Genomic DNA, 26,702 nt, shown 5'->3' with positions numbered 1-26,702 from the left:
GTCAAGACTATAAATGTACGGGAGAGGAGTCCGCCGAGGGAGCAGCTCAGAAGGCTGTCAATAATTAAGGACAATGAAGGGTAGCACCGAACAGGAGAAAACCGATGAGATGAAGCTGTTCGGTCGTCCTCGGTCTTTGTGCTTGACGTGTTTTATACTTTCTCCTTCATCCATATCCAAAGCTTTAATCAATTAAATATTTGCCTCAATTAACACTTAATAACTGAATCATTTGTTTCATTTTACGAGTTAAAGGGGCAGGTGGAACGGCCTTTATTAGCACAATCTGAATCCGACACTCACTGAAACGCGTTGTCTACACTGCGTGAAACACATCTGGATTCACGTTCATCATCCTTTACCTGCTATGGCTCAATAAAGTTAGTTGGTGTAACCCCCCGAATGTACTGTTTACTTTCTTTCATGTAGAACAAAAATCGAGAAACACTGCCGCACATCCACCATTTGTATTTTGATCTACTTGCTTCTCAGCACAATTTCAAAAACTAACAGGTTGTTACTATACATTTTGATCAAGGCCACCTAGTCAGAGTGGATCCCTAACCCAACACTGGCATAGCATCGGGCAGCGATCACTGCCTCCGCGACACCAAGCCTATAGGGGGAGAGACCCAGTGGACTGGGTGGATGTGGGGCTATGTTTCTGTTTCTCTATTTTCATTTCACATTTGTAGTCTGTTCCCTCTTTCATAGCCGGCACTCCACTCCACCCATTCGGACCAGGTGTTTTTAATTAGCAGGAGACTGCATGAGGGTTTCCTCCTAGCATTCTCCCAGCCCTCTGGCAGGGAGCACATGGTAAGTGTTCTCACTGGTGTGGTGCTCTGTGGCGGCCATTGTTTCTGTGATGCTTTGTCTACGGAGTGATGTGGCCTGGAGCCAGGGGCTTGGTTGGGCACCAGTGGGGCTGCCTGGCAACTGGGTCTTTCCCTCTATGGGCTTGGTGCCCGGCGCTACGCCAGTGTTAGATTAGGGACCCACTCTGATTAGGCGGCCTTGATGTGGCAAGGGGACTTGTACTTTTTTTTTAATCAAAATGTATAATAACAACCTGTTAGCTTTTGAAATTATGCTGAGAAGCAAGTAGATCAAGACACAAATGGTGGATGGGCGGCTATGTTTCTGTTTCTCTATTTTTGTCTTACTTTCTTTAATGTTCTCTCAAATTCAAGTTCATCCTTCCATAACCAGTATTACCCAATAAAGTGATCAGTTCATTTGGATTCATGGCTGGATAAAGTAGTAGCCTGCACAAGCCTAAAATGCATTGCCTAATTTGAATAAAGCTGATCCAGCACGGCTGGATAAACTAGAAAGTACAACATCGAAACGTGTTGTCTACATTGCATACAGCTCTTCTGGATTCTAGTTTGCTATTCTAGAGTCAACATAACCTGATGAAGCAATCAGTGTTGTCCATATTGTATAAAGCTCCTCTGGCTTCAGGTTTATCCTTCTAGACCCTGATATATCATATTCAGTGCAACATGAAAATGCTCTACATAGTCACTATATCTACAGAATATAAAAATAATTTGGCAAACACAGTCTATAGAGAAAGAGGTCACACAGCCCTGCACACATTGCAACCCTGCCCCTCAGATATCGTATATTACAGCTGAACAAAGACCTGATCGTCGTGGTGCTCGAATCCCAAAAGAGAACATCTACATCAACAAGACAAAATGAAGGAAAGCGGGAGGCACTCACCTCCCTGATCGGTCTTTTTTCCCCCGGTACAAACGAACTACATGCAGGGATGCCAAACAGACAGAGACAGGTGAAGTAACAGCCATTTCACGCCCCTGGGTAAGTGAAACAGCTGTTACTACACCTGTCTCTGTCTGTTTGGCATCCTTACATGTAGTTCGCTTACCCTAAAAATAAAGGACGGATCATGGGAAGTGAGTGCCTCCCTCTTTACTTCATTTTGTCTCAAAAATCATTTGGATTTATGTTCATCATCCTTGACCTGTTATGGCCTGACAAAATAGTCGTCAGTCTGACACCCAAATGCACTGTCTACTTTGTATAAGGCTCCTCTGGCTTCAAGTTCATCCTTCTAGACCCAGTACAACCTGAAAAAGTCATTGGTTAAACACCGAAACACAGTCTCATTTGTATGTCCTTTTGGATTCAAGCTCTTGACCTGTTGTGGTCTGATAAAGTATTAGTCCGTCTGACCCCAAAATGCTTTGTCTACTTCAAATAAAGCTCCTCTGAATTCAAGGTCATCCTTCTAGACCTGGTCAACATGATAAATTACACAATCCAACAGCACGTTGTCTACATTGTATACAGTTCTCATGGATTAGTTTATCATCTGTGACCTCTTCTGGCCAGTCTGACGCCAAAAATGCATTGTCTAAAGCTCCTCAGGATTCAAGTTGATCCTTCTAGACCTGGCAAATTAGTACGACGTTGAACTTCATCGTTCTATTGCCTGTATAACCTGATAAAAAATTCAGTCCATCTCTGAAACGCGTTGTCTACTTTGTATAATCATTTGGACTCAAGTAAATTATTCTAGGCCAACTATGCCCATGACAGGGCAATAGAGCTATAGGGGGTGCAGAAGTAGCAGTCACACTGGGACCCTAGTGGCTTAGGGGGCCCAAAAGAACATATTCCCCATAAGAGACCAGTATTATAATTGGCACCTAGGGCCCTGTTACAGATTTTGCATCAGGGCCCAGAAGATACAAGTTACGCCTCTGGCCCATGATCTGCTCGCTTCCAGTGCTTACAGATTACTGCTTAAAATTCCATGAAATACCTGTTTCTTCTCTTGATATTATAGGGTTGTAGGACTTCCCATCAACAAATGGATTTTTTTTAAACAAACATATTTGTTATTTGACGTAGCCTCCTGTATTACAACAAACATGAATTGAGCTACTGAAGGGGAATTGTGGCCTCCACCTCATAATGTCCTTTTTTTTTATTAGGAAAAGTGATTTTATGGTGACAGGCCCCACTTTAAAGGATTTTATTGATAAGTCCGTTCCATGAACCTCGTGGAAACAGTCAACAGCTGTGAGTAATCTCAGATGTCAACAGTCTCTGCAATATCTACTGATAGTGAGCAGATGTGGCTCCTAATCTGCGGATCAGAGAATGTTTCCTGATAGAACTGAACCCAGGCCAGTTCAAACTATTTTTGCAAAAACTTTTTTAGTATTGCCACAACAATTTATCAAGTTGGATCCAAGATTTTTGAGATCTTTGGCTCACTTACCAAGCTTTCCGAACAGCTCCACTCCCAGGGCGGCGTAGATAAAAAACAGGAGCATGAAGAGAAGTCCAAGGTTTCCTACCTGTCGAAGAAGAAACAAGGCAATGTTAAGGCACTTTGTCATGTACTGTTAAGAACTCCTACAATACCTACATAGTTTTGTGTAGCCTAGAAGGTCAACTAATTATTAGTTGGTCAATCTTGGAAAATCATTACTTGGTCATCCACATGAAATATACCGGCACTTGTACATTCCTATTGGTAAATCACTTCTTAGTCAGCTTTTAGAATCCCCCCTTATAGATTTGGAATATAGAATTACCTATTGGTTAACCTTGTAAAATAATAGTAAATCATTACTTGGGTATCTTACTAGCAGATCATTATTGAGAAGTCAAGGCTTGGCCTAGGTGTTGTCCTAGAAGGTGGACTACGTCAAAAAATACCTGTCACCAAACTGAACTTTTAATATATTGTTCTTTATGTACTTATAAGACACTTTGCTATTTACTTCCTGTTAAAATTCTCAAACTGTATATGTTTTTAATGTGATTGAAAAAACAACCACTAGGTGGCTCTGTTCTGTTCCCTGTGTAAATCAAACAGTTAGTTTGGTCTCCTTCCAGCCTGGCAGAGACCAAACTCAGGAAGTGCGTGCGGGGCATGGTGAGGAACAGCTATAGCTGGCTTCAGCTACGTCGCATCTGCTGGGGAACGACCACTTTTTCCTGCCGGGAGCTCACACAATGTGAGCAAGGGGAAAGGTATGATATAGAGCTTTTCAGAACTCGGAAAAAAAATTTAAGGACAAGAGGGGTGTTCGGAGTAGTTAGGGAATATAATCTGAGTTGGATTGGAAAATATGGTTTGATGACAGGTACTCCAGGTAAACCTTGGAAACTTCCACTACCTCAACCAAGCATTGGTAGATAAACCTTCAGAAATGGGTAAACTTTTTGAAATGCCACTGGAGATGTCCAATGACAAGCCACTACTTGGTTAACCTTATAGACTGGCACAGTAGATCATCCTTAGAAGATTGCAACTGGCTTAAATCATGTAATAAATGACAGCACATCACCTTGGAGAAATCTTTGTGGATATGCGAAGACTATAATGGAGTTCCCAATGAAGGGTCTTCGTAGCTAAGCTTTCTTTCATCCAGGTCATAGGTCTCACTCAAACTGTGGCCCCACAGATATTGCAAAACTTTAACTCTTAGCATGCCCAGACAACCAACGGCTGGGGGCCACAGTTTGAGACCACTGATCCAGGTCAAAGTTTCAAAACACCTTCCAAGTTCTTTATCTCCCCTAGCCATTCCCTTCCTGTTACACCTTCATCTTTCTGATATTAAGATCCATCGAGAAAGTGTGGAAAGCCAATGGTCAACAGAATGAATCAAAAAGTTTAAGTCCCCCAATCTCCGGCATCTCACCAACCCTACAAAGTATCTAAAAAGTTTACACCAATTACAAAAGGTTCATTTCTTATTATATTATTAATATCTGCAAACTTTTTGGCCAGATCGGATTAAGACTTCAGGAAATGAAGATGGAAATGGACTGGATGACAAAGAAGTCACGAAGGACCCAGGGGATGACAGAACTTATTGTCGGTCAACTTTCTGCTGATGAGGTCGAAGTTTCATTTTCAGGATATGAGGAGTTCATCCCCAGTGAGTGAAGGACAGCTGTCATATATTCCTTCACCTGTGCTGCTCTTAATAAGATGAGTGCCGAGAAAGCAAACCTTCGTCCGTCTCCAGTCACTTGATATTCATTGAGGGAAGCCACCAAGAGATGTCCTATTACCACAGCTAATTTAGTTGTATAGTGCGAACTAGCAGGTCGGCTCAAGGACTCTGAAGAAAGATGACAGCCGTGGAGACATCCTCATCCGTGCATGATAATGAACTCAAACTTATGAAGTGTCCACCTGATACTGGCACGAGGCTCCATAGAGGAGTAGTGAGGGTCAGAATAAGTGTTGGCAACAGTTACATTACTATTGGCTTAAGTTGTGTCAACACTCTGCACCTCTACTCCATGTGACTATTTATGGTGGTGCAGGGACGGAGACGGAAGAAGGTTGTAACTTGGAAATCTTACAGTATTTAGACTATTGATAATGACACGCTGACACTAGGGGTACAAGATAATGACACTTGAGGTACAGGATAATGACACTTGGGGTACAGGATAATGACACTTGCGGTAAAAGATAATAACACTTGGGGTACAGAATAATGACACAGTGTACAGGATGACACTTGGGGTACAGGATAATAACACTTGGAGTACAGGATGATGACACTTGGGGTACAGGATAATAACACTTGGAGTACAGGATGATGACACTTGGGGTACAGGATAATAACACTTGGAGTACAGGATGATGACACTTGGGGTACAGGATGATAACACTTGGGGTACAGGATAATAACACTTGGGGTACAGGATGATGACACTTGGGGTACAGGATAATAACACTTGGAGTACAGGATGATGACACTTGGGGTACAGGATGATAACACTTGGGGTACAGGATGATGACACTTGGGGTACAGGATAAGGACACTTGGGGTACAGGATGATAACACTTGGGATACAGGATAATAACACTTGGGTTACAGGATGATAACACTTGGGGTACAGGATAATAACACTTAAGGTACAGGATGATAACACTTGGGGTACAGGATAATACTTGGTGTACAGGATAATAACACTTGGGGTACAGGATGATGACACTTGGGGTACAGGATAATAACACTTGGGGTACAGGATGATAATACTTGGGGTACAGGATGATAACATTTGGGGTACAGGATAATAACACTTGGGGTACAGGATGATAACATTTGGGGTACAGGATGATAGCACTTGGGGTACAGGATGATAACACTTGGGGTACAGGATGATGACACTTGGGGTACTGGATAATAACACTTGGGGTACAGGATGATGACACTTGGGGTACAGGATGATGACACTTGGGGTACAGGATGATAACACTTGGGGTACAGGATAATAACACTTGGGGTACAGGATGATGACACTTGGGGTGCAGGATGATAATACTTGGGGTACAGGATGATAACACTTGGGGTACAGGATGATAACATTTGGGGTACAGGATGATTAGACTTGGGGTACAGGATAATGACACTTGGGGTACAGGATAAGGACACTTGGGGTACAGGATAATAACACTTGGGGTACAGGATGATAACACTTGAGGTACAGGATAATGACACTTGGGGTACAGGATGATAACACTTGGGGTACAGGATAATGACACTTGGGGTACATGATGATAACACTTGGAGTACAGGATAATAACAGTTGGGGTACAGGATGATAACACTTGGGGTACAGGATGATGACACTTGGGGTACAGGATGATAACACTTGGTACAGGATGATAACACTTGGGGTACAGGATAACACTTGGGGTACAGGATGATGCCACTTGGGGTACAGGATGATAACACTTGGGGTACAAGATGATGACACTTGGGGTACAGGATGATAATACTTGGGGTACAGGATAATGGCACTTGGGGTACAAGATAATGGCACTTGGGGTACAAGATAATGACACTTGGGGTACAGGATAATAACACTTGGGGTACAGGATAATGACACTTGGGGTACAGGATGATAACACTTGGGGTACAGGATAATTACTCTTGGGGTACAGGATAATGACACTTGGGGTACAGGATGATAACACTTGAGGTACAGGATAATGACACTTGGGGTACAGGATGATAACACTTGGGGTACAGGATAATGACACTTGGGGTACATGATGATAACACTTGGGGTACAGGATAATACCACTTGGAGTACAGGATAATAACACTTGGGGTACAGGATGATGCCACTTGGGGTACAGGATGATAACACTTGGGGTACAGGATGATAACACTTGGGGTACAGGATGATAACACTTGGGGTACAGGATAATGACACTTGGGGTACAGGATAATAACACTTGGGGTACAGGATGATAACACTTGGGGTACAGGATAATAACACTTGGGGTACAGGATGATAACACTTGGGGTACAGGATAAGGACACTTGGGGTACAGGATAAGGACACTTGGGGTACAGGATAATGACACTTGGGGTACAGTATGATAACACTTGGGGTACAGGATAATAACACTTGGGTACAGGATGATAACACTTGGGGTACAGGATAATAACACTTGGAGTACAGGATAATAACACTTGGGGTACAGGATGATAACACTTGGGGTACAGGATAATGACACTTGGGGTACAGGATGATAACACTTGGGGTACAGGATAAGGACACTTGGGGTACAGGATAAGGACACTTGGGGTACAGGATAATGACACTTGGGGTACAGGATGATGACACTTGGGGTACAGGATGATGACACTTGTGGTACAGGATAAGGACACGCTGACACTTAGGGCACTAGCCCAGATGCCACCCGTCAGGGCACACGTCCCCTCTATGCTGCCCAGTGATAGTGCCCACATTGTATGTTGGCAGGTATTCAGCGCGGTGGCACAGGGCAGACATAATGTCCCTCTCTGGGAGAGGAGTGCCGGAGGCGGGTACTGGCTTCCTAATTCTGCACATCTCTCATCTGATTTTCCTCACATCCATTATTTCTGCACCATCAGCCCACACCGTGGCATTTCAGTCATCGGAGCACATAATACCCAGGGAGGCCTGTCAGGAAGGATTTTTCAGGGAGCTGTACGTGTGCCAAGCTGCTGCAAGGGCAGGAACGCCACAGTCTTGTTCTCCAGCTGCTCGTGACTCAGTGATACTTCATGAGGATACTCTCAGCTGTGTCCTTGTCTGGAGAATCATCTCCACATTTGTGTCACACAGCTTTCTTACATTCCTGAACGGCAGATTTGCCGTTTTGCTGCATAACTAGGCATATTTGTCATTCAAGTGTATGGGAAAGTTGGGTCACAAACAGTAGCGGCCATATGGCTTCTCACCCAGCTTTGTCAGCCTCCAGAATAATCCATATCAGCAATATCAGACTTGGTACCCAAGATCTGAACACTGAGTTATGTGCACACTATACTGGATTGTTCTTTGGACAGCATATGGCGGTATTATTTAGTAGAATACACATAAGCCCTGTGTTTCCCCAACCAGGGTGCCTCCAGCTGTTGCAAAACTACAAATCCCATGATGCCTGGACAGCCAGCGGCTGGGAGTTGTAGTTTTGCAACAGCTGGAGGCACACTGGTTGGGGAAACACTAGGTTAGCCTGTCAATCACCATGAAGTCACTGTTTCTTTCCTGACTTCTATTATCCATTTTAATGCATTTATGCTGTTCCTAAATACAGAACATTTCGGCGACTAATCAGCTTTTTGACACTGTTATTCAGGTATTGTTTTCTTTGGAGATGGTATGGCGGCATTATTTATGCAATATGTAATTGCGTTATCTGGGTTTTTTATGTTTTACTATTTGAGTATTACATAGTAGTATCATTATATGGTTGTTGTATGAGCGTCCAATTTAAAAACTATGTGGCACTGATATTTTGCCAGTGTATGGTGCTGTTATTTTACACTGTTAGGTAGTGCTATATGGTGCACAATATGGTGGCTTTGTTTAGGTAAAATAAGAGATGTGTTATTTTGGTTCTGTATGCTTTACTATTCGACTAATTTATGTTGTATTGTAGTGTGTAATTTGAGCACTATATGACACTGTTTTTGGGTACTATTTGGTAGTGGCATAAGTTCTTTGAATATGTGTATACTTTGGGTAATACACGTTGCTGTTATTTGGGTACATTTGGTACTATATAGTGGTATTATGTAGGCACTGTATGGTGCTATGTATTGTGGCACTAAGCGGTGTTATAATTTGGCCAATATTTGGTGGTATTTTTCTGCACTTTCATTTTTTTTTAATGAACTTTATAGTAGTTCATTAAGGAATATAGTTGTACTGGCAGCAATGTTTGCCTGGATACCCAATAGGCCTGGATACTCAGTGGACCTGAATATTCAATGGGCCTGGATACTAAATGAGCCTGGATAGTCAATAGGCCTTGATACTTAAAGGGCCTGGATACTCAATGGGCCTGGAAACTCAATAGGCCTGGATACTTAATGGGCCTGGATACTCAATAGGCCTGGATACTTAATGGGCCTGGTTACTCAATAGGCCTGGATTCTTAATGGGCCTGGATACTCAATAGGCCTGGATACTTAACGGGCATGGATACTCAATAGGCCTGGATACTTAATGGGCTTGGTTACTCAATAGGCCTGGATACTTAACGGGCATGGATACTCAATAGGCCTGGATACTTAATGGGCCTGGTTACTCAATAGGCCTGGATACTTAATGGGCCTGGATACTCAATAGGCCTAGATACTTAACGGGCATGGATACTCAATAGGCCTGGATACTCAATGGGCTTGGTTACTCAATAGGCCTGGATACTTAACGGGCATGGATACTCAATAGGCCTGGATACTTAACGGGCATGGATACTCAATAGGCCTGGATACTTAATGGGCCTGTATACTCAGTGGACCTGAATATTCAATGTGCCTGGATACTCATTGGGCCTGGATACTCAATAGGCCTGGATACTCAAAAGGCCTGGATACTCAAAACGCCTGGATACTCAATGGGCCTGGATACTCAATGGGCCTGGATACTCAATGGGCCTGGATACTAAAAGGGCAAGGATACTTAATGGGCATTGATACTGACTGTATTATAGGTCCCAGTCCCAGGTGGACTCGGCAGCCCCAAACAGGAAGCAATTGCTGTTATTATTTTGGGTATTGGTTGGGCCTTTAGATCAATGTTTCCCAACCATTGTGGCTCCAGCTGTTTAAAACTCTATGGCTGTCCGAGTATGCTGAGAGTTGTAGTTTTCAACAGCTGGAGGCACACTCGTTGGTAAAACACCTCCTTTGATGATGGTTTAGAGCACTCATACTATCTATAAGGTGAGAAGGTGTGAAGGGTTAAACCGCAGACGTTGATAAGTTACTCCCAGCATCTTCTCTGACAGGACAATGTTTATTCCATATAAAGATGAAATCTGGCTCCGGGTCCTTGTTTTCTTTTTTTTCTGCCCTTGCTCTGGCCCAGGACAGAGAATCTAATAAAGAGTTTACACAAAAACGTCTTAACTTAATGGAAATAAGTCGTCCAGCGGATCTAAGAATAGGTTTGATGGAGCGTGGCACCAGGAAGTATTTGTGGAAATCCTCGGGAATCTGGTGAGGTTCCATGGCTACAGCGTCAGCAAAAACAAACAGCGCGGTAATCTCTTGTGAACGAAATTACAACATTACACGAAACTTACAATAATACTGCCCTCTATGTACGAGAATATAACTACTATAATACTGATTCTATGTACAAGAATATAACTACTATAATACTGCTCCTATATAGAAGAATATAACTACTATAATACTGCTCCTATATACAAGAATATAACTACTATAATACTGCCTCCTATATACAAGAATATACCTGCTATAATACTGCTCCTATATACAAGAATATACCTACTATAATACTACTCCTATGTACAAGAATATATCTACTATAATACTGCTTCTATATACAAGAATATAACTACTATAATACTACTCCTATATACAACAATATAACTACTATAATACTGCCTCATATGTACAAGAATATAACTACTATAATACTGCCTCCTATATTCAAGAATATAACTGCTATAATACTGTTCCTATATACAAGAATATAACTACTATAATACTGCTCCTATATACAAGAATATAACTACTATAATACTGTTCCTATATACAAGAATATAACTACTATAATACTGCTCCTATATACAAGAATATAACTACTATAATACTGCTCCTATATACAAGAATATAACTACTATAATACTGCCCCCTATATACAAGAATATAACTACTATAATACTGCTCCTATATACAAGAATATAACTACTACAATACTGCTCCTATAGACAAGAATATAACTACTATAATACTGCTCCTATGTACAAGAATATAACTACTATAATACTGCTCCTATATACAAGAATATAACTACTATAATACTGCTCCTATATACAAGAATATAACTACTATAATACTGCTCCTATATACAAGAATATAACTACTATAATACTGCTCCTATAGACAAGAATATAACTACAATACTGCTCCTATGTACAAGAATATAACTACTATAATACTGTCTCATATATTCAAGAAAATTACTATTATAATACTGCCCCTATATATGAGAATATAACTACTATAATACTGCTCCTATGTACAAGAATATAAATACTATAATACTGCTCCCATGTACAAGAATATAACTACTATAATACTGCTCCCATATACAAGAATATAACTACTATAATACTGCTCCTATGTATAAGAATATAACTACTATAATACTGCTCCTATGTACAGGAATATAACTACTGTAATACTGCTCCTTTGTACAAGAATATAACTACTATAATACTGCCTCCTATATACAAGAATATAACTACTATAATACTGCTCATATATACAAGAATATAACTACTAAAATACTGGCCCTATATACAAGAATATAACTACTATAATACTGCTCCTATGTACAAGAATATAACTACTATAATACTGCTCCTATGTACAAGAATATAACTACTATAATACTGCCCCCTATATACAAGAATATAACTACTATAATACTGCTCCTATATACAAGAATATAACTACTATAATACTGCCTCCTATATACAAGAATATAACTACTATAATACTGCTCCTATGTACAAGAATATAACTACTAGAATAATTGCTCCTATATGGAAGAATAAAACTGCTATAAGGCTAGTGTAACATATGGCACTGCAGTTTTTTAAGCCAAAGCCAGAAGTAGATGTACGAGGCATGGGTAATTTAAATGAAGGACTTCGGTCCCAATAAAATCAGGTGATTATTACTTTGCCCTGTGTATTAGAGTCAGTAAACAGCCGATAAACATGTATTTGTGGGCTGCACATCTCCTGTGTAATTGGACATTATTTATTCTTCTCCTTCCTGATGGATCCACTTTTGGATTGGTTCTAAAACTTTAGTTCTAAATCCAATTTGGTGACATCAGCCTAATACCGCTATATGTAACAGGAGAGACTGATGATTATTCATGTGCTGAATACTGAGTGTGGGTTTGTTGGTTACCTGTGGCAGGGCCTGGACAACTGTATCCAGCAGAGCTCGCATTCCCGTGGCCATCTTCAAAAGCTTCAGCACTACAAGGACAAGCAGACAAAATGTTATGGCGACATGTGACGACTACTGTTCCCTGTTACTATAGGTGAGAAACGATGAAAGAGAAGACTGTTCCAAAGTAGCAAGAAAGAAAGTCTGGCACAGAAAGCAGGTAGATGCATAATAAATGCTAAATAAAGGTGCCACTATATTATGCGTCCGATGGTGCGCTCTGCTTCACATCATAGATAAGACATATTCCATATAGAAATAAAATAGCGGCACTCACCATAGACCGTAAATTCCTCTTCTTTATTGAATTGTATACTCACATATATGTTGACAGGGGAGAGACAAACAATAGTAGTGATGTACAGCTGAATAGGAGGCAACAGCTGTTTCACATGTCATAGTGCTTTATCGGGCCTAAGCGCCTGAAACGGCTAAGCGTGTGAAACACTAAGACGTGTGAAACGGCTGTTACCTCCTATTCAGCTGTGCGCCACCACTATTGTTTGTCTCTGCGAGGCCCGATGAGGCACTAAGACGTGTGAAACGGCTGTTGCCTCCTATTCAGCTGTGCACCCCTACTATTGTTCGTCTCGGTGTGGCCCGATGAAGCACTAAGATGTGTGAAACTGCTGTTGCCTCCTATTCAGCTGTGCACCCCTACTATTGCTTGTCTCAGCGAGGCCCTATAAAACACTAAGACGTGTGAAACAGCTGTTGCCCCCTATTTAGCTGTGCACCCCAACTATCGTTTGTCTCAGCGAGGCCTGATGAAGCACTAAGACATGTAAAACGGCTGTTGCCTCCTATTTGGCTGTGCACCCCTACTATTGTTTGTCTCAGAGAGGCCCGATGAAGCACTAAGACGTGTGAAATGACTGTTGCCTCCTATTCAGCAGTACACCCCCACTATTGTTCGTCTCAGAGATGCTCAATGAAGGACTAAGACGTGTGAAATGGCTGTTGCCTCCTATTCAGCTGTACACCCCTACTATTGTTTGTCTCAGAGAGGCCTGATGAGGCACTAAGACGTGTGAAACAGCTGTTGCCTCCTATTCAGCTGTGCACCCCAATTATTGTTCGTCTCAGCGAGGCCCGATGAAGCACTAAGATGTGTGAAACAGCTGTTGCCTCCTATTCAGCTGTACACCCCTACTATTGTATCAGAGAGTCCCGATGTAACGCCGAGCGCTCCGGGCCCCGCTTCCCCTCCGGTGCGCTCGCGGCGTCACTTCTCTGCTTGCAGCGCCCCGGTCAGCTGACCGGGAGTGCTGCTCGGTGTCCCTCGGCGGGGATCACATCTCGTGTCACTCACCGGCCCCGTCCTTCTGCTCAGTCCCGGTGCGCGCGGCCCCGCTCTCTAGGGCGCGCGCGCCGGGTCTCTCAGATTTAAAGGGCCAGTGCACCATTAATTGGTGCCTGGCCCAATTAGTTCCTAACACTCCCTACACTATATAAACCCACTTCCTGTCCCTGCCGGATCTTGTTGTCTTGTGCCCTGAGAAAGCATTTCTGTGTGTTCCATTGCCTGTGTATCCAGACCCTTGCCGTTGCCCCTGACTACGAACCATTGCTGCCTGCCCAGACCTTCTGCTACGTCCGACCTTGCTCATGCCTTGTCCTTGTGTACCGCGCCTGTCTCAGCTGTCAGTGAGGTTGAGTCGCTATCGGGTGGAACGACCTGGGGGTTACCTGCCGCTGCAAGTCCATCCGGCTTTGCAGCGAGCTCTGGTGAAAACCAGTAACCCCTTAGATTCCGTTCCCCTGGTACGGCCCACGCCTTCACCTCACTGACACAGAGGATCCACCACCCGTGTCCTCCCGCATACCAGTCCGGATCCTGACAGTAGATCCGGCCATGGATCCCGCTGAGGTGCCGCTGCCAAGTCTCGCTGACCTCACCACCATGGTCGCTCATCAAGGACAACACCTGACGCAGTTGACCGACATGCTCCAGCAGCTTCTGTCTGCCCAGCGTCAACCATCTCCTCCGCCAGCTCCTGCATCTCCTCCGCAGCGAGTGGCTGCTCCCAGTTTTCGCCTGTCTCTTCCAGACAAGTTTGATGGGGATTCCTGTCCCAGTGTTCCCTACACCTTGAAATGATGTCGGACCAGTTCCCCACAGAACGGTCGAAGGTGGCTTTCGTGGTCAGTTTGTTATCTGAAAGGCCTTGTCCTGGGCCACACCGCTGTGGGACCACAAAGATCCTGCCACTGCTTCTGTTCAGTCCTTCTTCTCCGAAGTACACAGCGTCTTCGAGGAGCCAGCCCGGGCTTCCTCTGCCTAGACGGCTCTTCTGAATCTCGCCCAAGGGAGCTCTTCAGAGGGTGAATATGCTATCCAGTTCCGCACCCTCGCCTCTGAGCTAGCTGGGAACAATGAGGCCCTCTGCACGACCTTCAAGAAAGGTTTATCCAGCCACATCAAAGATGTTCTGGCCGCACGAGAGATTCCTGCTACCCTGTCTGAGCTCATCCATTTGGCCACCCGCATAGACATTCGTTTCTCTGAAAGACGCCAGGAAAAGGATTTTGATCACACCAGGCGTTCTCCTTTGGCACCTTTCTTTCAGTGTCCTTTGCAACCCGTTCCTGTGCCTTCCGCCGAGGAGGCTTTGCAAGTGGACCGGTCTCGCCTGACTCAACAAGAGAGGACTCGCCGCAGGAATGAGAATTTGCCTGTACTGTGCTAGTACCGAACATTTCCTGGAAGACTGTCCTGTTCGTCCTTCGCGTCAGGGAAAACGCACACACCTAGCTAACGTGGGAGAGGCGTTGCTAGGTGTGAATTCTTCCTCTCCACGACTGACTATTCCTGTGCGGGTTGCTGTACCCGCTAATACTTCCTTCTCCGCTGTGGCCTTTCTGGACTCAGGTTCAGCAGGAAATTTCATTGAAGCCTCACTCATCAACAGATTCAGTATTCCTGTTACCCGTCTTGTCAAACCACTCTTCATCTCTTCTGTGAACGGAGACAGACTGATCGGCACCGTGCGTTACCGCACTGAACCTCTGCTTATGAGCGACAGAGCTCTACATCAGGAAAAAATTGAATTTTTTGTTCTTCCAAACTGTACCTCTGAAATCCTTCTTGGTTTGCCCTGGCTCCAGCGTCACGCTCCTACCCTCGGCTGGACCACTTGGGACATTAAGAGTTGGGGATCTTCCTGCCACAAGCATTGTCTCAAGTCTGCTCCCACCTGCCAAGTGTCCACCGCTACACCATTGCCAGGTCTTCCTAAGGCCTATCAGGACTTTGTTTTGTGTTTTGTAAAAAGCCAGCAGAGGTCTTACCTCCTCAGCACATCATACCTCCAGAGTGTCTGATCTCCTCTGCCCCCGCTTCTCTGGTGCCTATTCCTCCGGGAAAAACGTATGTTCCTCCGCGTCTTCGCCTCCAGACTCTCAAATGGGGTCATTCCTCCCATCTGGCTGGTCATGCTGGAATCAAAAAGTCCATACAGTTAATAGCCAGACACTATTGGTGGTCTTCCCTGGAGAAAGATGTGACCGATTTCGTACGGGCCTGTACGGTATGTGCACGTGACAAAACTCCACGTCAGAAGCCTTCTGGTCTTCTCCATCTGCTGCCGATGCCTGAACAGCCTTGGTCCCACATAGCCATGGACTTCATCACAGATCTTCCTGTTTCCCATGGCAACACTGTCATCTGGGTGGTCGTTGATCGTTTTTCCAAAATGGCTCACTTTATTCCGCTTCCAGGCCTTCCTTCTGCGCCACAGTTGGCGAAGCAATTTTTTCTGCAGATTTTCCATCTTCACGGGCTTCCCACGCATATCGTCTCGGATAGAGGAGTTCAATTTGTGTCTAGATTTTGGAGAGCTCTCTGTAATCAATTAAAGATCAAAGAAAATTTCTCGTCCTCCTACCACCCGCAGTCCAATGGACAAGTGGAGAGAGTGAACAAGATCCTTGGTGACTACCTGCGTCATTTTGTCTCCTCCCGCCAAGATGATTGGGTCGACCTGTTACCCTGGGCTGAATTCTCGTACAATTTCAAAAACTCTGAGTCATCTGCCAAGTCTCCGTTCTTTGTGGTGTACCACCCTCACCCGCTTCTCCCCCTCCCCATCCCCACTTCATCTGGAGTTCCTGCCGTAGATGAATTGACCCGGGACTTCTCCACTATCTGGAAGGAGACTCAAAAGTCGCTCTCACTGGCCTCTTCTCGCATGGAGAAACATGCGGATAAGAAGAGAAGAACTCCTCTTGTCTTTGCCCCTGGTGACAAAGTGTGGCTCTCTGCCAAATATATTCGGTTTTGTGTCACTAGCTACAAGCTGGGTCCCCGTTACCTCGGGCCATTTAAAGTCAAAAGTCAAATCAACCCTGTCTCCTACAAGCTCCATCTTCCTCCTTCTCTTCGTATTCCTAACTCCTTTCATGTATCCCTTCTCAAACCTCTCGTTCTTAACCGCTTTTCCCCCAAGGTCACCGTTCCTGCTCCTGTCACTGGGTCCTCTGACGTCTTCTCGGTAAAAGAAATCCTCGCCTCCAAGGTCATCAGAGGTAAAAAAAAAATTCTTGTTGACTGGGAGAATTGTGGCCCCGAAGAGAGGTCTTGGGAGCCCGAGGACAATATCTTTGACAAGGAGCTCATCCATAGGTTCCTGGGCTCCAAAAAGAGGGGGAGACCAAAGGGGGGGGGGTACTGTAACGCCGAGTGCTCCGGGCCCCGCTTCCCCTCCGGTGCACTCGCGGCGTCACTTCCCTGCTTGCGAGTGTGACCCAGAGCGCTGCTCTGTGTCCCTCGGCGGGGATGCGATACCCGTGGCGGGACGTGCCCAGTCCGCGGGTCGCATCCCGTGTCACTCACCGGCCCCGTCCTTCTGCTCAGTCCCGGCGCGCGCGGCCCCACTCTCTAGGGTGCGCGCGCGCCGGGTCTCTCAGATTTAAAGGGCCAGTGCACCATTAATTGGTGCCTGGCCCAATTAGTTCCTAACACTCCCTACACTATATAAACCCACTTCCCCTTCCTGTCCCTGCCGGATCTTGTTGCCTTGTGCCCTGAGAAAGCGTTTCTGTGTGTTCCATTGCCTGTGTATCCAGACCCTTGCCGTTGCCCCTGACTACGAACCATTGCTGCCTGCCCAGACCTTCTGCTACGTCCAACCTTGCTCTTGCCTTGTCCCTGTGTACCGCGCCTGTCTCAGCTGTCAGTGAGGTTGAGTCGCTATCGGGTGGAACGACCTGGGGGTTACCTGCCGCTGCAAGTCCATCCCGCTTTGCGGCGGGCTCTGGTGAAAACCAGTAACCCCTTAAATTCCGTTCCCCTGGTACGACCCACGCCATCACCTCACTGACACAGAGGATCCACCACCCATGTCCTCCCACATACCAGTCTGGATCCTGACACCGGATAAAGCACTAAGACATGTGAAACGGCTGTTACTATTGTTCGTCACCCCCTGTCAACTTGTATGTGAGTTTATAACTCAATAAAAAAAAGAGTAATTTACAGCCTATGGTAAGTGCAGCTATTTTATTTCTATCAGGGATATAAAATTAAATACATCTTACCTCGGGCGATCCTCAGCACCCTCATGATACGGATAATGGTGGGATTGATGGGAAGGGAGGCGTTGATTTCGATCTCCTCCAGTGTGATCCCCATGATGGAGAGCAGCACAATAGCAAGGTCCAGCTGGTTCCACCTAAAAGTAATATACAGATTAAAAGAAGCAGACCGGGGAATTTATATATTATTTTTTTTTACTTATATAGTGCATCCCATGGCTGCCACTTCAGCTAAAACAGGTAAGCATGAGGCATACACAATAATAAGGCCTTAATAATAATAAGAGAATTAAGTAGAGGTTCTTGTGTATGCCTTCTGCTCACCTGTTTCAGCTGATGTGGCAGGTATTGGATTTCATTGAATCAGTCTAGACCAGTAAAAAATACTGACAGCTCCACAGTCCTAGACCACTACTTCCCAATATTTCAGTTAAAAGAGTATTACGGGATTTGTTTTTTGTTAACAATCCTGCAGGAGCTGTATAGTTAGCGTAGTTCATAATATAATGTCTGTACCTGTGTTTGATGGCTGGTCCCGCAATCTTATGTGATCTATGCTCACAATGTAAATTTTTAGCAGCATACAAAATGAGTGTTGTCTCAGCTTTTCCTAGGTTGCACTGTGGCCCAAGACATTACATCACTAGTCAAGTGTTGAAAGGGAGCGTGTCTGTGCTTTAATGGGTGGAGCAACCGCTGGGTGGGAGGGAGATCATTCTCCACAAGGCTGCAGGGAATAGAAATTTCAAACACAGCAGGAAGCTCATATGTGCTGCAATGGGTGGGGTGGCTGATGTGTGAGAGGGTAAACGTGACCTCACACTTACAAACAAGGGAACCTGGTACTTGTAGTTGGAGGAAGGGAACTCCAACAGTAAATAGCCATTTCACAAAAAGAAAGCAGCAGCGTTATAGTGTATTCACAACACCACCATCTAACCCCAAGACAAGCCCAGATCCTTCCTGAGCTTGTCCATTACTGTCTGGCAGGTACGTACTGAAGTCTCTTTATGTTGGATAACCCCTTTAATCTAATCCTTGGTGCATCTCATATTACTTTATTATAATACTTAGTTTTGTTCCATGGGGCGAAAACACTGCTAAAATCCATAAACATTCACTCATACAAAGGGATGTGGTCCCTTTAAGTGCGGTGGCCTCTCAGGTATATGGATTGCCCCAATAATTGCTGATAACAGACAGGAATCAATAGTCTCCTGGAAATAACACAAAAAAACATCAACAGCTTGTGCGATATTCTAAGATGCGAGCGAAGAGTGAGCGCCGCTTCCTACTAAATTAATCTTAATAAGCATCAGTCTGACAAGTCGGATCCAGAGCCTGAGAAGATGATGCGTTCAGGGCTCCGGGTGTTAAAGAAAGAACATCAGCTCGTGATTGCGTCCTCCCGTCCGATGCGTGCGGATTATCAGACACCCATGTAAATTAGCGCTATCAGCCTCCCGGCCCCTCGCTGTGGAGAATTCTAATTAGGACATCGGCTGAGAGTCACCCCGGCGAGATGTGACCGCGATATGACAGTGACAGCGGAGGGCGAGTCACACATAATGTCATTATTGGCCGGGCTGGATATGGCAGCGCTGTGGATGGCTGGACCTCTGCCAGGGTTTGAGCTGCCGCTATTATTTGTTACAATGAATTCAGAAAGTTTTCAGACCCTTTTCACTTTTTTTCACATATTGTTATGTTGCTCCTTGTGTAAAATAAAGAAAAAATCAGGTTCCTTCCATTATTCTGCACTTAAATAGAATTTTACTAATTTTAGCAAATTTATTACAAAGTAAAAACAAAAATTTCCCACGGAAATAAGTATTCAGACCCTTTGCTATGACACTTGAAATTTATCTCTGAGGGTCTCCAATTTCTCTTGATCATCTCAGATGTTTCTCCACCTTGTGGTAAATCCAGGGGATTGGTCAAGATATGGAAAGACACTGCCCTGTCTATGTAAGGTCTTACAGCTGACAATGTATATCAAAGCAAAAACCAAGCCATGAGGCGGAAAGAACTGTCTGTAGAGCTCAGAGACAGGATTGTGTGAGGCACAGATCTTGAGAAGGGGCCAAAAACATTTCTGCTGGCCTGAGAGTTCCCAAGAGCTCAGTGGCCACCATAATTCTTACATGAAAGAAGTTTAAAATAAACAGGACTCTTCCTAGAGCTGCCGCCCCACCAAACTAAGTAATCGGGGGAGAAGGGCCTTGGTAAGAGAGGAGACCAAGAGACCAATGATGACTCTGGCTGAGCTCCAAAGATCCTGTGTGCAGATGGGAGAAACTTCCAAAAGGTCAACTATCACTGCAGTTCCAAATTCTGGAATTAGGGTAAAGTGGCCAGAAAAAAGCCTCTCTTCAGTAAAAGACACATACAAGCCACCTGGACAGGGAAAGGGAGACTAATCAGGGTTGAGGGAAAGCTGAATGGAGCAAAGTACAGAGATATTCTTAATGAAAATCTGCTCCAGAGCACTCTGGACCAAAGGGCTTCTGTATATCTTCTATATGACTGGAATGTTCTAAAGAAGAACTTAAAGGAACACTCTGCCACTAGACATCTTATCCCCTATCCAAAGGATAGGGGATAAGATGTCTGATCACGGGGGTCCTGCCACTGGGGAACCCCGTGATCTCGGCTGCGGCACCCCAGACATCCAGTGCACGGAGCGAACTTCGCTCCGTGCCGGATGACTGGCGATGTGGGTCGGAGGCTCGTGACCTGATGGTCACGTCTTGCTCGTGACGTCATGGCCATGCCCCCTCAATGCAAGTCTATGGGAGTGGCCGTGACATCACGAGTTGGCACGGCTGTGGCGTCACGAGCCTCCAGCGCTGCATCCGAAGCTCTAAACAAACGCTGAGTGCAGCAGGGAGATTGAGGAGGTCCCCCGCGATCAGACATCTTATCCCCTATTCTTTGGATAGGGGATAAGATGTGTAGAGGTGGAGTACCCCTTTAAGCTCTTTGAAGCTCTCTCCTCCATCGGATATATGATGGCTCTGAATGATAAATTGAGAAATGATTTCTAGTACAGTGTGATTTAATTAATCCAAATGCAGAAAATATTAGGGCTCTATTCAATTAGCACTGATAAGGTGTTATACCTGGAGGGCCCTGTTGGAGTGCTGTTGTTACAATCATAATCATCTGATCAAAGGTGTTTCCAGAAGGAAGAAACACCATTTTCTATTAATTCTATCTAATTTATGGATGTGTTGAGCCTTCCAGAAGGACAAATACTCTTTGTAGAGATCCTCTCCATATTCCATATGATGAAAAGGTTCTGAAGGACAACTTAAAGGGGTTATCCAGGAATAGAAAAACACAGCTAATTTCTTTGAAAAACAGCTCAACGTCTGTCTCCAGGTTGGTTGTGGTTTTACAACTTGGCTCCATTCACTTCAATGGAAATAAGCTTCAGAACCACAACCAACCTGGAGACAGACGGGGAGCGGTTTTTGATCGGAAGTAACTCTGTTCTCTATTCCTGGATAACCCCTTTAAAGGGGTTCTCCACTGCTTTAACCTTCTTTGGCCAGTTAGTTAGTACTGTGGCTATATGTCATTAACGCTTTCTTTCCTGTTGCTAACGCTACTATATGTGTTTTTTTTTTAACCTTTTTGAACAGACCCGGAAGCTGGTTAATTCCTTAGTTTGCTGACTTGCCTAGGTTAGTGTTAACAATCCCCCAGCGCGTTAGGCCCGAGGCTGATATCACAATGGCACATGCGCAGATGACCCTCGCGATCGAGGACGAACTGCGCATGCGCCAATCACCGGTGCCGATTCGCCGCAAGCAGCCCAATCAGCATTCAGCTTAGCTGAAAGTAAGGAGGTGCGCGCTTATGACGGCAGAATATTCATTAGCGCAAGAGGCAGGCACAAACGGAGCGAGGGGCAGGTCGGCCTCCCACACAACACCCTGCAGGGTGACATATCGATGGCAAGATGGCGGCGGGAGAAAAAAAAAAGTGGTCGAGGCAAGCCAGCAAACTAAGGAATTAATCAGCTTCCAGGTCTGTTCAAAAAGGTAAAAAAAATAAATAAATACATATAGTAGCGTTAGCAACAGGAATGAAAGCGTTAATGACATATAGCCACAGTACTAACTAACTGGCCAAAGAAGGTTAAAGCAGTGGAAAACCCCTTTAAGCTTTATGAAACGCTTTACCTAAGTTCAGGCATGATGGGTTTAAATGAGAACTTGACACATGGCTTCCTAGTACAGTGTGATTTAGTCCACATTCAGAAAATATAAGGGCTCTATAAAATTAGTACTGGTAAGATGTTATACCTGGAGGGCCCTGTTGGAGCGCTGTTGGGAGTGAGCAAAAACATTAAGGCTCATAATGTTAGTTATTTGCTAATCACCTACATTAGTTAAGTATGGCTAACATTCAATCTGTGATTCTCCATTAGTTGCAAAACTACAACTCCCATCATGCCCAGACAGCCGAAGGCTGTCTGGGCATGACGGGAGTTGTAGTTTTGCAACAGTTAGAGAACCACAGATTTGGGGAACACTGCTGTAAAGCATTAAGCGATGTCCTTTAAAAAGTACTCCGGCAAAAAATGAACTTATCCACAGGATAGGGGATAAGTAGCTGATCGCGGGGACTCCGACCACTGGGGCCCTCCGCGATCACTGGGACGGGACCCAGCGCTCTCAGTGAGGAATGCGTTTTGTCTACTGGTAGATGGCGTGCCATCCAGTCATTTCTATGGGAGTGCCAATGATGCCCGAGAGCTGTTCTAGGGTCTTTTCAGCACTCCCATAGAAATGAATAGAGCGCGTTCCGGCTGCAGCACATGCTCCTGACTGAGCGCCGGGTCCTGTCCTAGTGATCGCAGGGGGGCCCCAGCAATCGGACCCCCCACGATCAGCTACTTATCCTCTATCCTGTGAATAGGGGATAAGCTATTTTTTGCCGGAGATTTCCTTTAAGTATTGAGGAACAATAAAGCTGTCATATGATTGCATGTATACCAGGCGGGCTCTATGTTACCAATGCCGCATTTTTCATCATTTTTCGCTTGCCATAGGTGATAGCAGACTGCTGTAGTTTTTGGTAATCCGAGCGTTACTCATCTCACTTTACAAATCTGAAGTATTTATTCACAGCTTTTACAGTCTCAAGGTGCCTTTTTCCGCACGCACTAAACCCCCAGCTCAGCGCTGCGCTGCCATCCTCTGCTCCGCTGTGTAACCGCTCAGGGTTGATTCAGATAATAAAAAAGGTTAGTGACTCATGGTATGTCCCCCAGCACAGACGCCTCTGATGGTATTCCTCTTAACTTCACAAAGAGCTCAGTTACCTATAAACTGTATTCATTGGTAATAGAGGCATAAAGAAGCTACAATATGGAGAGACCCCCTGCAGTACTATACAGAACGAGGAGGGGCAGGGGAGGGGAGGACAATGCTGCAAAGGGGAGCAGCCACAGACTGCTGTAGCTGAACATTCATGGCTGTAAATAATACTGAAAGAGAATGTGTCACCTAGACTTTCTTTATTACCGTTTTTATTTCTAATCTGCTTCTATTTCTTGATTGTATTTTTTTTATTTCATTTTTAGTATAATATTATGAGGGCAGCCATATTGCCTGAGCTGTTTGCAACAGCATTTAGTGATATGCTTTCCATACGCACCATGCACAGAGATTACAATGAACATCTCCAGACTCCATTCTTTGTATGGGACATGTTTGTGAGCGTGCTATGTCACCTGTGCAGGAATCATTCTACAGAGGAGGAGGAGGCTGAGCTCCTAATGTCTTCTCTATCTACTTATGTCACCTATCTCTGTAATGCTGTACAGATCACTTCCCAGCAGCCTCTTCCTTATCAACACAGACACAACAGGAAGTCTCACTAACATTTTAGGACTAGGGCCCTAATATTAAAGGAGTACTCTAGTGCAAAGTATTCCTGCTCCGTCCTGCCCGGGCTGCAAAATAAATGAAAATGAAACATTACTCACTTCCCTGGGTTCCCGCGGAGCGTCACTACAGCTGATCGGTCCTCCGGTCCATCCTCTTCATACTTCCGGGTGTAACGAAGCGTCACATGGCGCTCAGCCTACCGCCGGCCGAGGCAGAACATCGCGGCGGCCGGCGATAGGCTGAGCGCCATGTGATGCTTCGTTACACCCGGAAGTATGAAGAAGATGGACCGGAGGACCGATCAGCTGTAGTGACGCTCCGCGGGAACCCAGGGAAGTGAGTAATGGTTCATTTTCATTTATTTTGCAGCCCGGGCAGGACGGAGCAGGAATACTCTGCACTAGAGTACTCCTTTAAGCTATTATTTTATAATATAGACAGTAAGATGGGAAATTAGAAAAAATATCACAAAAATTCTGGCCTGACACAAGATTGTATTTTCTAATATTGTGTATTAAGGAAAAAAACAAAGAAATAAAGTCTGTAAATCACATAATCTTCAGTCACAAAATAGTAATATCCATTTTACACAAAGATACAATGTAGCACAAATTAAAGAGGAATGTCAGTTATATATGCAAAGTTTCCACAGTGGAAGTTATATTCTCATAGATAGGGGCAGTATTATAGTAGTTATATTCTTGTATATAGGAGCAGTATTATAGTAGTTATATTCTTGTATATAGGAGCAGTATTATAGTAGCTATATTCTTGTATATAGGAGCAGTATTATAGTAGATATATTCTTGTATATAGGAGGCAGTATTATAGTAGTTATATTCTTGTATATAGGAGCAGTATTATAGTAGTTAGATTCTTGTATATAGGAGCAGTATTATAGTAGATATATTCTTGTATATAGGAGGCAGTATTATAGTAGTTATATTCTTGTATATAGGAGCTGTATTATAATAGTTATATTCTTGTATATAGGAGCAGTATTATAGTAGTTATATTCTTGTATATAGGAGCAGTATTATAGTAGTTATATTCTTGTATATAGGAGGCAGTATTATAGTAGTTATATTCTTGTATATAGGAGCAGTATTATAGTAGTTATATTCTTGTATATAGGAAGCAGTATTATAGTAGTTATATTCTTGTATATAGGAGGCAGTATTATAGTAGTTATATTCTTGTATATAGGAGCAGTATTATAGTAGTTATATTCTTGTATATAGGAGCAGTATTATAGTAGTTATATTCTTGTATATAGGAGGCAGTATTATAGTAGTTATATTCTTGTACATATGAACAGTATTATAGTAGTTATATTCTTGTATATAGGAGCAGTATTATAGTAGTTATATTCTTGTATATAGGAGCTGTATTATAGTAGTTATATTCTTGTATATAGGAGGCAGTATTATAGTAGTTATATTCTTGTATATAGGAGCAGTATTATAGTAGTTATATTCTTGTATATAGGAGGCAGTATTATAGTAGTTATATTCTTGTATATAGGAGCAGTATTATAGCAGTTAAATTCTTGTATATAGGAGCAGTATTATAGTAGTTATATTCTTGTATATAGGAGCAGTATTATAGTAGTTATATTCTTGTATATAGGTGCAGTATTATAGTAGTTATATTCTTGTATATAGGAGCAGTATTATAGTAGTTATATTCTTGTATATAGGAGCAGTATTATAGTAGTTATATTCTTGTATTTAGGAGCAGTATTATAGTAGTTATATTCTTGTATATAGGAGCAGTATTATAGTAGTTATATTCTTGTATATAGGAGCAGTATTATAGTAGTTATATTCTTGTATATAGGAGCAGTATTATAGTAGTTATATTCTTGTATTTAGGAGCAGTATTATAGTAGTTATATTCTTGTATATAGGAGCAGTATTATAGTAGTTATATTCTTGTATATAGAAGCAGTATTATAGTAGTTATATTCTTGTATTTAGGAGCAGTATTATAGTAGTTATATTCTTGTATATAGAAGCAGTATTATAGTAGTTATATTCTTGTATATAGGAGGCAGTATTATAGTAGTTATATTCTTGTATATAGGAGGCAGTATTATAGTAGGTATATTCTTGTACATAGGGCCAGAATTATAGTAGTTATATTCTTTAACATAAGGGGCAGTATTATATTCTTTTACATAAGGGACAGTAGATATCGAGTCGACGTAGATATCAGTTGTGACTGGTATTGCTCTTTAATCTCTACTACTTGGCGGTATTGTTAATGTTTCACTGTACCTGTCTTTAAAGAATCTTCTAAATCCAAAGGCAACCAGCTTGAGAAGAGCTTCGAACACAAAGACGATGGTGAAGACATAGTTACAGTATTTCAAAGCCTCCTCCAGGGACTAGGAGAAAACATGAACAGGCAGAGATTAGCCATTTTCACATAAACATGATCCCATCTGCTTAAATTGAGATTAAACCCTTCCTTGAACCGCATGACCCCACTTATAGAGAGGATGTGTGTAATCGCACCAGAACTTGTTCTTCTGTTCTCTTCTTGTTTGTTATCGTCTGGCCAAAATACTTCAAAAACAGCAAAGGAGGCCAATATATTATGAGAAGCAGATGGATTGGCAGGATCATTTACGTAATCTGACATGAAAGGCTACATGAATTATGCATAACAACATGGTCATACAGAAATGGGGGGCAGAAGCGGAACTCCGGCACTGACATGGTATCTTGCTGGTAATCTG

The 26,702-nt window shown here is 43.5% G+C and overlaps 1 protein-coding gene and 1 long non-coding RNA gene across 7 annotated transcripts in view; one reads left to right on the top strand and one right to left on the bottom strand.

The window, feature by feature from the left end:
* CACNA1H (calcium voltage-gated channel subunit alpha1 H) overlaps positions 1-26,702 on the bottom strand; it is a 531,346-nt gene that overhangs the window by 10,878 nt on the left and 493,766 nt on the right. For all 5 annotated transcript variants that reach the window (XM_056533793.1, XM_056533794.1, XM_056533796.1 and 2 more), the window contains 4 exons: positions 26,239-26,348; positions 18,060-18,193; positions 12,480-12,550; positions 3,260-3,338 (listed from right to left, as the gene is read on the bottom strand). In XM_056533793.1, coding sequence (XP_056389768.1) covers positions 3,260-3,338; positions 12,480-12,550; positions 18,060-18,193; positions 26,239-26,348 — 394 coding nt within the window. The remainder of the gene's footprint in view (positions 1-3,259; positions 3,339-12,479; positions 12,551-18,059; positions 18,194-26,238; positions 26,349-26,702) is intronic.
* LOC130283975 (uncharacterized) overlaps positions 1-26,702 on the top strand; it is a 157,098-nt gene that overhangs the window by 49,125 nt on the left and 81,271 nt on the right. The window contains exon 2 of one of the 2 annotated variants that reach the window (XR_008846893.1): positions 12,489-12,615. This is a non-coding gene — a long non-coding RNA (uncharacterized LOC130283975). Of the gene's footprint in view, positions 1-12,488; positions 12,682-26,702 lie in introns of both variants that reach the window. The other variant, XR_008846894.1, reaches the window with a different exon arrangement.

This window comes from Hyla sarda, chromosome 8, assembly GCF_029499605.1.
Source record: "Hyla sarda isolate aHylSar1 chromosome 8, aHylSar1.hap1, whole genome shotgun sequence".
NCBI classification, from domain to species: Eukaryota; Metazoa; Chordata; class Amphibia; order Anura; family Hylidae; genus Hyla; species Hyla sarda.
This window is presented reverse-complemented; position numbering and strand designations above follow the sequence as displayed.